Genomic DNA, 15,046 nt, shown 5'->3' on the forward strand with positions numbered 1-15,046 from the left:
TGCACTATTCACATACCATGGTTAACTTAATTTTTTCACCTCTATAAAATAAATAAATGTTATTGTATAATATATCATTAGATTAGTCATATTGCCTAGTTTCATAATATAATTTTATTACAATTTTTACTAATAGACAATAAAAGATATTAATGGTCAAAGTTGCATCTCGACAAATGTGCCGGTCAATCTGATGCAAATAAAAGAAAACAGAGGGAGTAGTTAATAGATTTGGATAGAAATTTAGGATAAAATTATTAGTTTAGAGTTTTATTTTCGATAAAATACCAATATTTAAGATGTACAAATTAAATTATAATTTTATTCAAAAAAATTATTAGACTATAATTCTAAAAAATTATCATATAAATTTATTTTTTTATATCATATTATTTTTTTGAACGAAGGAAGTAATTTAAAGCGTAAAACATCTATTTATAATATATACTAATTAGTTAAAATAATATATTTCACAATCTAATAAAATTTTATTACTATGTAGACCTGTTAATTAAGGTCGGGTCATGAGTCATCTCATATAGTAGGACTGGCCATTTCGGATATCCGAGAATTTCGAATCAGCAAAAAGCTGATCCGAATCCGATCCAAAAAAAAAACCGAATATTCAATTTTTCGGATATCCGAAATTTCGGATCGGATCACCGGATATCCAATCCAAAATTTTATGCTAAATTTTTTTATATATATACATCTGGACAAAATGTCAAAAGCAATTTATCTCACCCATTTTGCTTCAACTTTTTCTATCAAAGTACGGGCAAGTGAGATATTGGGGTTTATTAATCTTTTAGACCAAGACATAATTAAAAAAATATATATTCCTAATTCTTTATGAGGCCACATCCATCTAGCAGCTTTCTCATTCAGGCATCACGAGACACGGGCATCACTCATTCTTCATCTCTAATTTTCTCTACTCTCTAATCAAGTAAAAATCAGCTCTAGTAAGGTGTTTAAGTGTTAAACCCGCCATGCTCAAATGTCGAGGGTCCGACATGCATATTTAAAGTGAAATGAAGACTCCATATAACATATAGAAGCTTACAATACATACTCATCATTGAGGCTTTCAGATTATAGCTCTCTAATCCAACATCACACTCACAAGTCACAAGTCCCACAAAGCCATAAAAAATAAAATGGTAAAATGAAAATAATAGAAGTAAAAATCACAACTTTATTTATTTTTCCATCAATATTATTACAGAGAGAGAACACAAAGTAAAATACATAGTACTGGTACAGCAGATTAGAGCACTAGTCACTGATATTGTAACCAGGCCATAATAAGTACTAGTAGTCACTTTATTATATTGTTACATACTTGATACTCTTCCTAATGAATTATGAGTAGGAGTATTAGATATTATTGGCACCCAAACAAGATGTTCTTCAGGAAAGAAATGGCAAACTGGGGAACCAAGCTTAACGCCTAGAACTCGAAACGAGACATGATCAGGACTCCAGTGAGAGGTATCCATATGACAAACAGCAACAGCTTGTACAATATAATTATCTTCACCTCTTAATGAAACTTGAAACACCTTGCTTTCCCTTTCTTGGAAGTGGCAATAGTACACCACATATGGGTACGGCATGGTGTGACAAGCGACCATTTTCGGGGCTAGTATTTGTCTAGGTGCATCTACTATGGTATAATTTTGTAAATTATTACTAGCAAATTTTTCAGACTTTTTGGTGCTCAAGGCCTTAAATTTTGTTGTTGGTCCGAAAATCTTATGCACAAAATCAAGCATAGACTCTAAGGAAGTTGCACAAAATTTAGTCTCTCCTAGGATAGGTTTTACTATGATGCATTGTCTTAGAGTATCTTCCATGGCTTTAGCTTGAGACGAAGCTTGAGAAAAGCCGAAAAGTTTAAGAAGATAAGGGAGTTTAGATGGCGAGAAAGGTATTAACTCGGCTTCTTCCCTAGGAAGAAAATGAGGAGAACTCGAAGAAGGGTTTCGGCCTCTAAAGAAGATAGGTATTATATTTCCTAGTTTAAGGTCTTTAGGGGTGAAAAATACTTGCACTGAATGATCCATGTGTGGTGTTGTTGAATGGCCTTGATGATGATGATGTTCATGGCTTCCTTCATCGTTTCGATTGCTTGCAACGTTTTCTCCAATTACATAACCAATCTGTTAAAGAAAATCAAATTCAATTCTTATTATTAGTTAAGGTTGAAGACATAAGATAATAATATGCAAATTATACAGTGCATAGTAGAGGGTAATATTAAAGAAGATAACTAACCATTAATAGAAGCAAACACAAAGCCAAACTCCACCGAGTAAATTGAGAATAATAATGCATCTTAGAAATTTAGGTTGAAATAAATGTGTTGGTGTGAATGTGTGATGACTGATGAGAATGAGCAATATAAGGCTACATTTTTATAAGGTGGGATGTAATAATTAATACTACCACCGTTATAGGTTATGTGCAACGATTAGACATTTTCCCTCTCTGCTTTATGTCGTCAAATCGTTGCACATAACCTCTAACGAAAGTAGTACTACGTTAATGATGAAATATAAATTCACTATTTTTTGGAATAGTGTAAGACAATAATCGTGCACGGCCCCATGCATCTAGCCACATTATCAATTATTTATTTTATTTTATTTTTAAAAGAAGCCACATTATCAATCTTTAAATTAAGCAATTAAATGGTTATAACTAGAAACTTGCCGATGTGAAAATACTAAGTTTTTCAATATGAGAAACAAACTTTGTTTTTCGAGGAGGCATTGGTGTTTTTTGAGTTGGTAGGTGGGGTATGTAAATTTGTAATCAATCATCCAAGTTTAATTTTTCCACGCGAACACAGCTGCACACCAACGCCGCCACCACCTGTTGTGGTTCAAAATGCCGACGCGAAAGAAATGCTTTTCCTAAGGGGTTGATATGGTCCTAATTTACGCCCTTTTGCTACTAGCTAGGGTGTCTTTCACGGCGTTGGAGTCGTTGTTGAGAAAGAAGGACTAGAGGAACAAGAAGAGAATAAGGGAAGAAGAAGAAGAGGGACACGAAGAGGGTTGAAAACAGAGACGGTGGTGGTTGTGATAGGTTTCGAAAAGGAACATGTGGCTGTGATGGTGGATGGTGAATGGCGGCTGAGTCGAAGATGGTCGGTGGTGGCTGAGACGAACAAGGTAAAACAGAAATGATGGTGGTGATTGTGGTTGATCGGCGAGATGACGGAGATGATGTTAGAACTGTGGATGCAAGATCTGAACCTTTTCTTTATTTTTTAAAAAAAAACATTAAAAAGTGTAGTATAATGCAAAACATGGTCCACAAAAGGACTGATTAAAATTGTTTTGTTTATATGATAAATTGGGGTGAGCTATACCTATTACTCCCTTCATTTTTAAATATTTGCTCTAATTTTCCATGTGCGAAGTTTTAGGAGAAATTGGATAAAGTAATAAATTATGGAGATATTGGGGTAAGTGAAAGAATAAAAAAATTAAAGGAAAATTTGCAAATTGCAGCCATTTAAAGTTCGTATTTTTCAAATTGTAGCCATTTAAATAAAAAAATTACAAATTGCAGCCCAAAAGTTCGTATTAATTATAAATTGTATCAATTTAACTTTTTCATCGGTTTACATGTCGAAAAATCTCGGTTAAGTTTTAGGGGTTATTTTAGCCCTTAGAGGATTCGAATTTAGCTCGGAATTAGCAAAAAATAACACAAGTGTCTCATTTTTACAATTTCCCACAAATCGATAAATTTTTATTATGCAAAACGAGGCACTTGCGTTATTTTTTTGCTAATTCTGAGCTCAAATAGTTCGTAAAACCTTAATCGAAGATTTTTTGAGATGTAAACCGATTAAAAAGTTAAATCAGGCTGCAAATTACAATTTATACGAACTTTTATGCTGTAATTTGCAATTTTTTAAAAAAATGGTTGTAATTTGCAAATTTTCTAAAATTGTAAAACACAAAAATAGTGGAGAAAATAATAAAATATGATCATGTTGGATCCATTAGGTGAGAAAAATTAATTTAAAATTATAAAAAAAATTTCAAATAAGAAAATAGAACTAGTATTTAAAAATGATTGAAAAAGAAAAGTAGAACAAGTATTTTAAAAACGGATGTAGTACTTGTTCCGGGTGTGCTCCGGTACAGATAATCTTCGTGGGTCGGTAAAGGTTTACCGTCCAATTACGCACCTGCACAGTCAACACAGATAAGCTAACCCGGGGGTTATCCGGGAATAACCTCTCCGATGCTAAAGTCAGCAATCCGATAAGAAGAAAGAGTGAAGAGAGAGAAAGTGTTTTAGATGTGTAGAGAGAGAGAAAAAAAAGATATCCCCTTGGGTGAACATTTGCTTGGGTATATATAGAGAGATAACCAAGCTGGTGCCACCTATAATGATAGGTGGCAAACCGACCTCGTAGGCAGCAGGTGCCTACGTGGTCTCAAGCAGCTCTCCACGTGGCCGTTTAGAACGGCCGTTATGGATTTTCGAGCTTTCTTATTAATCAGTTGTTTCAGTATTATTATAAGACATTACCGGCTAATTAGGTATTACTACCGGTATTATCCCGTACAACTAGCCCCCCAAGTGAGGACGTTGGTGAAACCGGCGTGCTCACTTGAAATTTGAGAAGGATTTAAAGAAAGAAAGGTTTTTTTTGGAATTAGAAATGTAAGATTTGCCCTGTAAGTGACTAAAGTACCGATATAACTTTGGTCACCTAAAAATTGATTGAGATTTAAAAAATGTCTGATTTGCCCCCCAAGTGACTAAAGTACCGATAGTACTGTAGGCACTTAAAAATTGATTGAGATTTAAAAAATGTCTGATTTGCCCCCCTAGTGACTAAAGTACCGATAGTACTGTAGGCACTTAAAAATTGATTGAGATTTAAAAAATCTCTGATTTTCCCCCCAAGTGAGAAAAGTACCAATAGTACTTTGGTCACTTAAAAATGGATTGAGATTTAGAAAATCTCTGATTTACCGATAGCGTGCTTGGGCATTATTATTTTGATGAAAAATTTAAAAATTCCAAAATTTCTTGGGCGGGAAAACTTGAAAAGTAAGCGGGGCACGTGTCATTCATCCTGCGTCTTAGGTTACGAAAAGGCGGTTTTCCCCAGCCGTTGGATTGCATGCACAAACTGTCACTTCAACTGCCACTGTTCATGGGGGTATTTAAGCCTCGAAAATGAGTAATTTTCTCCATTTGCTCTTTATTTCCAAATAATTTCTTCGAAGCATTTTCTGCGAACACACTTAGGGTTTCGTCGATCAATTTGCACCATCAAGAGGATTGTAATTTCAATTGCTTGCTTGAAGATACAAGTTTCTCAACTTTCTCACTTCAGTGTTTCTGTCAGTTCTGTCCTGCGAAGTTCATTTGATTCAACGAGGTAAAAAGCCCTAACTTTTCGTTTATTTTGGTAATTTAGAGCGTCAATTGCCTGTGTCGCCTTAGTGTTGTGTCTGTGGTTGCGTGTGTTAAGTTTATGCCTGAATTTGTTCAAAACTCGACTTCGGGTAAGGCCGACGAGGCTGACCCATTTGCACCCTTGTCCCCAGCTCCAGTGAAAGAAGTTGAAAACTCTTATCAGCCTACCTGGTCTAATATTTTAGAAGACGTTGAGATCATCTCAGTCTCCCCGATAAGCATTTGCCCTCAATTGGAGTCTACTTTCGAGATTATTCAATACGGGTCAAACTTAGGCAGGATAGGTCGTAAAACAACGGCAATGCCGAGAACCAAAAGAACTAGTTACCAACCTGAAGAATGTGAAACCTCTGAACACCGTGCAGGTAAAGAACCTGTGGTTGAGGAAACCTCTGATGTCGGTGAGGAGCATATTCAGTCTGTAGAGAGGTCTTTGGAGGATATGGGTGAGGAGAGCGTAGGTAACAGTCAAAATGAGGGTGTGGGTGAGAGTGGGGGTGAGGGATCTGACGAAGCCGGTAGTGAGGATGGCAGCCAGGATACCGAGATGAGTGAGCAGAGAGTGAGAGTGAGGGAGGGTGAGGCCGCTAAAAGAAGCGATGCCGTCATGAAAGAAGAGAGTTTAGATGAAGGGTATGACTCTAAGAATGACGATCCAAAATACCGAGAACCTCTTGAACTAAAGGCCGAGTATAAGGTTGTGTCGACGAAAGTTGACCCAGAATGGCTCGAGAAGGCTACCGAGAAAGAATATTGTCGTATCGGTGCTCACTTCTTCAACCTTCCTGACGGCTATGATTTGAAGTTACCTAAAGAGGGTCAAACTGCTCTTGACTGTCCTGACGGTCACATAGTTGTATATGCAAAACATCTTGAGTATGGCTTACGGTTTCCACTACATCCTTTTATTGAGAAAATTTTCAGGGCTTGGAATGTATGTGTGGCGCAGCTAACGCCCATTGCTATCCGTAATCTTATCTCACTGGTGTGGGTAATGATATTCATGGACTTCCCTCTTACTTTGAACTTATTTCGCACTCTTAACTGGCTAAAGAGAGACAGTCAGTCACCAGGGTTTTGGTCATTGTTCACGGCCCGAGGTAAATGCACGGTCTGGCCGAAACTGACCAGTTGTAAAGGTTGGATGGAGAATTTCTATTTTCTAAGTGTTCCTGAAGAATATAAAGTTCGCAGGCGTTTCTATCCTGCTCATAGCATGTTTGATACTATTAGGCGTAGAAGGTTAGGTGAGATAGAGAAGTATGCTTGTAAATTTTTTGATTGTACATATGTAAGGGCCGGTAGTAAGAACAAAGCTGTACCGGGGGTGTGGCTACCCAACTGTAATTATATATTGGGTAACGCCCCTTTGTCTCATGTCGGTCTCTGCTGGACTGACGAATTTGGTATGGCTCTTCTCATGTTAACAGCTTTGTTTTGTTTCTTCATTTTCATCATCATTATTATTATTTGTTATGTACATTGTTGTCATTTCATTTTTTCATTTTTTTTATTGTCGTTATTTTACGCATATGTAATTTTATTGAAATATCTCGATGCCCAGAACCAGTTATTTCAAAATAACTGACTGCCATGTCGGTATCTCGATTTTTAGTGTATTTAAATTTCACAATCCTGTTACCCGTATTTATTCCTTGTGTGGTTGCTGTGGTGCAGGTATTAACAAGTTAGACTTTTCCAACTTGGGTTTACATCTTGACGGCAGGGTGAAATTTCAGTGCCCTCCTAACCCAAAACACAGTTACGATACCCTACCCGTGTACTGAACGCGTCCTCTCAGAGGGAAGAAAAGAAGACGACAAGATATGACTTCTAACGAGCAACGTAGAACAAGAGTTCCTCGCACTCTTCCGGTCAGACGCGGCGGAGCAAACGTCCAAAAAAGATCTAGCGACCTCTCAAGTCATGACCAGAACAAAAAGCAAAAACAAGATGAGGCCGCTAAGAATCAGCAAAAGCCGTCAGAAACCTTCAAGGATCTGAATATTGTGAATCTGGAGGACGATGCTCCTACCGGTGTCAAAAGATTGAATATCACTCTGCGCAAGCCTACCGAGGCAAGTGCTGTTGCGGCAGAGAAGGTTGTAACGACTGACAAATCGGTTGCGGCCGAAGATTCTTCTCTGAGGGATCGACAGAATAGGGTGTCGGGCAAGTCTTCTAGCAGCAAGAACGCCTTCATTCCTGTGACGGCAGGGAACTACATCGAGGTTCCTCATGTGAAGGTCCCTGCCGAGGTTGCTGAGGAGTTCTTAGTTCCTAGCGGCAATGCTGGTGAGCCGTGGCATCCCCGTATTAATGTAAACAGGGGGGAGTCCGTTATCTGTGACGACCCCAATACCGGCGGGAGCATGGGTTGGAGAGTGTTGAAGGACCTGGCCACACCAGCAGATAGGCCCGTTGACAAGCTTATCGCTCCTTGCGGCCAAATGATGAATGACATGCTCCGGGTACGATAGTGATAATAACTTAGTTTAATTTAATTTAATTTGTAATTAATTAATTTTTTTTTTATTTTGTTTGTTTTTTATATGATAATTTTACACAGTTGTGTAATAACCCTTTTCCCCCTCTCTCCCTCTCTTTTTATAGACTGTCAACTCGGCGGTCGAGGTGGTACACATGTACCGATATTATCAGCGCTGTCATGATCAGGCCGAGGCAAAATATAAAAAATGCGATGACGGCCGACAAGCTGCTATCAAAGAGAAGGATCAACTGACGGCCAAGGTCAAAACGCTGGAGAACAATATGATTGTTCTGAACACTAAGCTGGCCAACCAGGAATCCATGCAAAAGAGAATTACCGACCTCGAGCCGCAGCTAAAGACAGGGAAGGAGGCCAGAGCGAAATTGGAGGAGAGCTTGAAAAAAGTTGAGGATGACAAGCCCGGTATTAGGCGCCGAGCAGTCAATCGGTTCATGCAGTCTGACCATTACCGGAACTTGCTGGTGGACCGGTACACTGGCGGATGGGTAGCTGCGCACCACTGTGTCTGCAAGGCCGAAAGCTGGGATGCAGAAAAATGGCAGGGAGCTGAGAACGCTTATAGGGAAGATATGCACCTGTCCCCTACCAGCTATGAAGCAGACTACTTCGATAATCCTCCTCCAATTGAAGTGATGAAAAATCTGGATCCACGTGATTTGCCGGAAGAAGAGTTTGCTGATGTCCTAATTGCCAGTCCTATCAAAGAGGACAAAGCTGTCGGCACTTCTGAGCCTGCCCCCCGAAAGGAGCCCGAATCGAAGAAAGATTAACGGGGCGGGCAGCTATCACTAGAGTCATGTGGGTCCTCTTTGTCTGTAACTTTTAAGGCTCATTGTTGAGCTGTTTTTGTCATATGTTGTTGTTTAAACAATTTCTTTCAACTTTGTATTTTGGCCGATCTGACCCTTGTCTTTTTTGGGTGATGGCTTTCGAATTTACTTCCGTGTGTTCTGACAATATTTATCTTACCTCTGTTGAACATTTATTAATCTTGTTTGTACTTGGCAATATCTATAATACTTGACCGTATTTTGATTGCGCACTATTGAATTGTTTTTCTGTCATATTCACTTACCAACGATTTTACCGTTAAACTTTATTTGAAAGAAATCCATACGTCTTTCCTTCCTGTATCCATTAAAACGTCGTTAATAACCTATTTATTTTTCCTTGCGACTTCCATAACTATATTGAAATTTCATGCCTATTTACTTACCTGTACACTAAGTTTTTTAACACTTTGGTACTTAATCTGTATCTAGTTTGAAATAAATTATCGGCCTATCATATCGGTTCCAACTTTGGTACTTAATGCTTGTACACTAAGTTTTATAATACTTTGCTACTTAATGCCTGTACACTAAGTTTTTTTTATTATATTCCAACTTTCCATTCCAACTTTTTGATTCCAACGTACTGGCATATCAGGCATAATAGGCATATGCCCCCGATTTCCGTAATTAATTTCCTTAGAAATTGATTTCGGTAATCCTTATCATTCTGATATTATCGGTATTTTCATGTACATGCAGCCTTTAACAGGCCGAGTATTGACAGTGGATCAGACCGTCAATTTCAACTCGCCTTGAGGCGCATTAGTTATCCAACCTTCCTCTTCACTTGAATGAAAGAGACAGCTAGCTAGGCTGTTTGTCAAATCATATCGAAAGTAGGGGATGGCTCCATATGTTGTAGTACTTACTTTTCTTACTAACGGCCTTAGCCAAAATCGTCAAAAAAAATTACAGGCTTGGAGCTTGCTTATGAAATATGAACTAACAGAAAAAGCTAAACCATGACTACATGCCATGCCGGTACCAAACGTAAGAAACAAAAGTACAATCTAAACGTAATATTTTTTGAGGACGTTTGTATTCCAAACATTTTTTAACGGTACTCCCTCTAGAGTCATCAGCCGATATGATCCTTGGCGAATCGTTTCATACACCTGATAGGGGCCTTCCCAATTTGCGGTGAGCTTGCCATCTGCATTCCCTCTACCCGTCGCAGCCGTTCGACGAAGGACCAAGTCTCCATCTTTCAGAGGCTGGTAATTAACTCTCTTGTTATATGCTTGACTCATACGATTCTTATATGCCGCTGACCTGATGGCAGTCGTAAGCCGAGTTTCAGGTAAGAAGTCTAATTGCTGTCGTAGGAGCAAGTCATTTTGATCCTCACAAAAATGCTGAACACGGAATGTAGGGAGTCCTACTTCAGCCGGAATGACAGCTTCGGAGCCGAAAGCAAGGTTGAATGGTGACTCCCCAGTAGTTTCCCTTGTTGTCGTTCTATTTGCCCATAATATTTCCGGGACCAGATCTGCCCACAAGCCCTTCGCATCTTCTACCTTCTTTTTCAGTGCCGTTAATATCTGCTTATTTGCGGCTTCCGCTTGGCCATTTGACTGAGGATGGCAGACGGCTGCGTATGCAAATTTTACCTTGTATATGCTAAGGAAGTTCTTAACTGGAGTCGTGATCAAACACCATGGCGACCGGTAGCCCAAATCGGGTGAATATACTCTTCCAGATGAACTTCTTAACTTCACTCGCTGTTATTTTTGCTACCGGTTCTGCTTCTATCCACTTGGTGAAGTAGTCAATCCCTACTATCAAGAATTTCCTGCTCCCTGTTGCTGACGTAAAAGGTCCGATAATGTCCATTCCCCATTATGCAAACGGTATCGGATTTAGAATTGGTGTCAGATCGTTTGGCGGCTGGTTGATTGCCGGCCCAAATTTTTGACATTTGTCGCACCTTTTCGCGTACGCTAAAGTATCGGCATTCATTGTTGGCCAGTAGTACCCTCTTTTCATCGCTTCCAAGGACATTGACCGGCCTCCGGCATGATTCCCACAATCCCCTTCATGGATTTCTTCTATCAGCCTAGCTGACTCATAGGCCGATATACACCTTCGCAGTGGTAGCGCGAACCCCCTTTTATACAGCATTCCCTTGAACATGACAAACCAGACACTATCCTTCCTTATTTTCTGTGCTTCTGTTTTATCCGCCGGTAAGACGTTATGTACTTTGTAGGCTAGTACGCCATCATACCATTCTTGGCCGTTAACCACGCAATTCACTTCTTTTGGAGTGTTGTCGGGGTCAATGCTTTTGCGTTCCAGAAGCTCCACCATTACAGTACGTTCTAAATCATTGAAGCTGGAACTTGCCAGTTTTGCCAAGGCGTCTGCCTGTGTGTTTTTTGCTCTCAGCACCAATTGTATTGCAAATGATTCTAGGTTTGCCGTTACCGCTTTCAACTTCGCCAGGTAGGCAGACATCGTTTGCTCCTTGGCCTCATAAGTGCCATCAAATTGACTTGCCACCAATTGTGAGTCAGTCGTGAGTTCTACCCGCTTTGCCTCAGCCGCAACACATAACTGTACTCCCGCAAGTGCTGCCTCATACTCAGCTTCATTATTGGAGGCTTTAAACTTGAATTTGATAGCGTACTCGAATATGTCCCCTTGCGGTGATATCATAACAATTCCGGCTCCGGAGCCTGTTGATGCTGAGGAGCCGTCAACGGAAACCTTCCACACTCCATTGTCTTCTTCTTCTTCAGTGTAGGATGTTTCCACAATGAAATCAGACAGTGCCTGAGCCTTTATCGACACTCGTGGTTTGTAAATTATAACATATTCCGACAACTCTACCGCCCATTTGAGCAATCTTCCTGACGTCTCCATTTTCTGTAGAGACTTTTCTAACGGCTGATTTGTCAACACTTCAATGGTATGTGCATCAAAATATGGCCTAAGTTTTCTTGCTGCTATAACCACTGCATATGCAATCTTCTCTATCAGAGGGTATCTTCTTTCGGCCGCGTTCAGGACATGGCTCACAAAATAAATTGGCATTTGTGCCTTCTTTCGTTCTACTATCAACACCGCTACAACCGTCTTTGGAGATGTCGAGATGTATAGTTGCAGGCTCTCTCCCTGTTCCGGCCGTGCTATGGTCGGATGGGACCTTAGATGGTTTTTGACTACCTCTAACGCCTTTGCTTGCTCTTCCCCCCAAACGAATGTTTTGTTTTGCCGGAGGACTACAAAGAATGGTAAGGCCTTATCAGCCGATTTGCTAATAAACCTTGTCAGCGCTGCCATGCGACTAGTAAGCTTCTGTATGTCCTTTATAGACTTGGGTTGCGGTATGCTAAGTATAGCTTCTATTTTGTCGGGATTTTCATCTATCCCCCTTTCACTAACCATAAACCCCAAGAATTTCCCTGAACGAACTCCAAAGACACACTTTTCCGAATTGAGCTTCATTCGGTACTAACGCAAAGTTTCAAATGTCTCCCTTAAATCTGCAACATGGTCAGTGGCTAACCGGCTTTTTACGATGGAGTCGTCAACATATACTTCTATGTTTCTTCCTTTCTGGTTTGCAAAGACTTTGTCTACCAGTTTCTGATATGTTGCTCCGGCGTTTCGTAACCCAAACGGCATTGCCTTGTAGCAAAATACTCCGGCATCCGTAATAAATGTCGCTTTCGTTCTATCTGGCGCATACAAGCTGACCTGATGGTATCCTGAGAACGCGTCCATAAAGCTGAGCAGAGCATGGCCGGAAGTGGAATCTACCAGCCTATCTATTCGGGGCAGTGGATAGCAATCCTTTGGGCAGGCTTTATTCAGGTCTGTAAAGTCCACGCACATCCTCCATTTTCCTGACGGTTTCCTTACCATGACCACGTTTGCTAACCATTCAGGGTACGTGCAAGGCTCGATAAATCCCGCCGCTAGCAACTTGTTTACTTCTGCCTGTATTGCTTCTATCTTTTTTGTCGAGAAGTTTCGTTTTTTCTGCCTAACTGGCCTGGCATTTTTATCCACATTCAGCTTGTGTACTATAACATCTGGATGAATTCCTGGCATTTCATCTGCCGAGAAAGCAAACACGTCAGCGTTCTCCCGTAAAAGTTCCACCAGATGACAACGGGTATCAACATCCATGTCTGACCCAACTCGTACAGTTCTTCCCGATACCCCAGGTTGCAACTCAATTTCTACCGTCTCCCCTCCCGGTGAAGGGCGGGGAACTGCTGCCGGGCGCGTATCGAAATTCTCCATTGCTAAGTCGTGTGAAGATACGGCTCGCCCCCTTTTCTGCGTTTCCTGGTTAGCCTGGGGTTGTTGGTTAGGTTGCTTTAAAGTTGTCACATAGCACTCCCTGGCCATTGTCTGACCTCCTCTAACGCGCTCTGTCTTTCCCAAATTTGAAACGTATACCATCGTCAAATGGTATGTCGAAACTACCCCCTGCACATCGTGGATCAGGGGTCTACTGACAATAGCGTTGTACGCTGAGGGCACATCAATTATCAATTTCGTCATAACATCTCTGGCCGCCATGCCTTCGCCAATTCTGACTTGCAAGACTATACTTCCTTCCGGCCTAACTGTGGATCCGTTGAAACCGATAACAGGATACGATACCGGAGTAAGGTACTTCCGGCCTATTCTCATTGCATCAAATGCTTTTGCAAACAGGATGTTAGCGGAGCTCCCTCCATCGACCAATACTCGCTTGATGTTGGCTCCATTGACCGTCAGAATTAAAACCAATGGATCATCGTGAGGAAAAACCAAACCCTTGGCGTCTGCCTCCGAAAAGGATACTGACGGCATGGACGCAGGCCTTGGCCGCTCGTCTACACCCAGTGCATTCACGGTGTGCCGGTGCTCAGACAAACTCTTTTTCGCCCCGCTAACTGATCCCCCGTGCACCGGACCACCGGTAATAACCTCTATTGTGATCTTGTGTCCTGGCGCATTATTCCCTTGACGGTATTCTCCGTTGTGGTTGCGCCGGTAGGTGTCATCTTGCATGGACGAGTCACCCTGCCTTCGATATTCACTTTGCCTGGGTTGCGGGGCTTGCTGCCGGCTTGGGCCTGCTTGAGCCCGATACTGGGACAGGTGGCCCTTCCTAATGAGGTCTTCTATATTCTCTTTCAGCTGAGTACATTCTTCCGTATAATGGCCAATATCCCTGTGAAACATGCAATACTTTTTCGTGTCCCGACCTTTGGTTATCATTGGGGCTGGCTTGGTTGCTGTTGTGGTCTGTTCATTCCGCCGGTATAGGCACTAGGCGCAACCCCATCATCCTGTCTTCGAGAGGGCTCCGGTGCCGCTATCTGACTACTGGTTTTCAACAACTCCTCGCTTTTGATGTATTCATAGGCCTTGCCAAAGGCCACGCCTAAATTTGGGAACGACTTCCTTGCCATGTATTTTTTGAAGTCATTATCCCCTAGACCGTTCATTAAAGCCATTACCGCTATTTCTTGCTGTAATTTCGGTATCGTGTTAGCCTCACCGTTAAATCTCCTTATGAAGTCCCTAAGGGATTCATCCCTTCTTTGTCTGACCGACATAAGCTCTCCCGAAGTTCTCTGCCTTGCACTATTGCTAATATATTGACCGTTAAACAGTTCGACCAAGGTATCGAAGCAATCAATCGATCCATTCTCCAAATTGGAAAACCAATCCGAGGCTGGCCCCGTAAGCGTTGTCGGGAACACCTTGCACCACACCGCATCGGTGTCGGTATAAAGCAAGATATGGCTTTCAAACGCCGCTACATATCGCTTGGGATCTCCTTTGCCATCAAAGGTACATGTCGGCATTTTTATCCTTTCCATTTGCTGATCCAGTACCTCCTGGGTGAAAGGTGATACTCTCGGCCTGACTATAGTCCTGGTTGTACGTCTTAGCGGCCCGCTATTGATCTCGTGCTGCCGGGACCCTGAGTCCTCTATCTGCGTTCCATGAATTGGTTGGCACTCACTTGGAACAATTATTCCCCGATTTTGGGGCTATGGCGGCGGTTGCTCGTCTGCCTGGTTGAACTGGCTCGCCAGATTCACAATCACGGGAATGGCCTGTGTATCAACTTGCCCCCTATTGGCTGCAGCTTCAGCCTCCTTTCTTTTCCGGGACATCGCTTTCATTACCCTTGCCGTTACCTCTAACTCCTCAGGGGTAAATTCCTCCAGGGGGTCCGGTATCAGTGCGGGGCTTCGCTCAGGTGTTACCGGTGTGTTCACAGTAT

General features: G+C 41.4%; 3 protein-coding genes across 3 annotated transcripts; all 3 read right to left on the reverse strand.

Annotated features, from left to right (window-relative positions):
- Positions 1-1,212: 1,212 nt before the first annotated feature.
- Positions 1,213-2,417, reverse strand: LOC145588124 (BURP domain-containing protein BNM2A-like). Its single transcript, XM_081644771.1, has 2 exons — positions 2,281-2,417; positions 1,213-2,165 (listed from the first exon to the last, which is right to left on the reverse strand). The coding sequence occupies exons 1-2, from the start codon at positions 2,338-2,340 to the stop codon at positions 1,338-1,340; spliced, it is 888 nt and encodes a 295-aa protein (XP_081500897.1). The 5' UTR covers positions 2,341-2,417; the 3' UTR covers positions 1,213-1,337.
- An 8,227-nt stretch (positions 2,418-10,644) lies between these two features.
- LOC145589107 (uncharacterized) lies at positions 10,645-12,255 on the reverse strand. Its single transcript, XM_081645670.1, has one exon. The coding sequence runs from the start codon at positions 12,253-12,255 to the stop codon at positions 10,645-10,647; it is 1,611 nt and encodes a 536-aa protein (XP_081501796.1).
- Positions 12,256-14,024: 1,769 nt separating this feature from the next.
- On the reverse strand, positions 14,025-14,621 carry LOC145589108 (uncharacterized). Its single transcript, XM_081645671.1, has one exon. It carries the CDS (start codon positions 14,619-14,621, stop codon positions 14,025-14,027), a length of 597 nt encoding a protein of 198 aa, XP_081501797.1.
- Positions 14,622-15,046: the final 425 nt, after the last annotated feature.

The sequence above is a fragment of the Chenopodium album genome, chromosome 17 (genome assembly GCF_948465745.1).
Source record: "Chenopodium album chromosome 17, dcCheAlbu1.1, whole genome shotgun sequence".
Lineage (NCBI taxonomy): Eukaryota > Viridiplantae > Streptophyta > Magnoliopsida > Caryophyllales > Amaranthaceae > Chenopodium > Chenopodium album.

Excerpts from the sequence above, each read along its gene's own strand:
- LOC145588124 (XM_081644771.1), bottom strand. The coding sequence starts at position 2,340 with ATGCATTATTATTCTCAATTTACTCGGTGGAGTTTGGCTTTGTGTTTG. Across the intron at positions 2,166-2,280 it reads TGTGTTTGCTTCTATTAATG|ATTGGTTATGTAATTGGAGA; the intron begins GTTAGTTATCTT and ends TTTCTTTAACAG.
- LOC145589107 (XM_081645670.1), bottom strand. The coding sequence starts at position 12,255 with ATGAAGCTCAATTCGGAAAAGTGTGTCTTTGGAGTTCGTTCAGGGAAA.
- LOC145589108 (XM_081645671.1), bottom strand. The coding sequence starts at position 14,621 with ATGCCGACATGTACCTTTGATGGCAAAGGAGATCCCAAGCGATATGTA.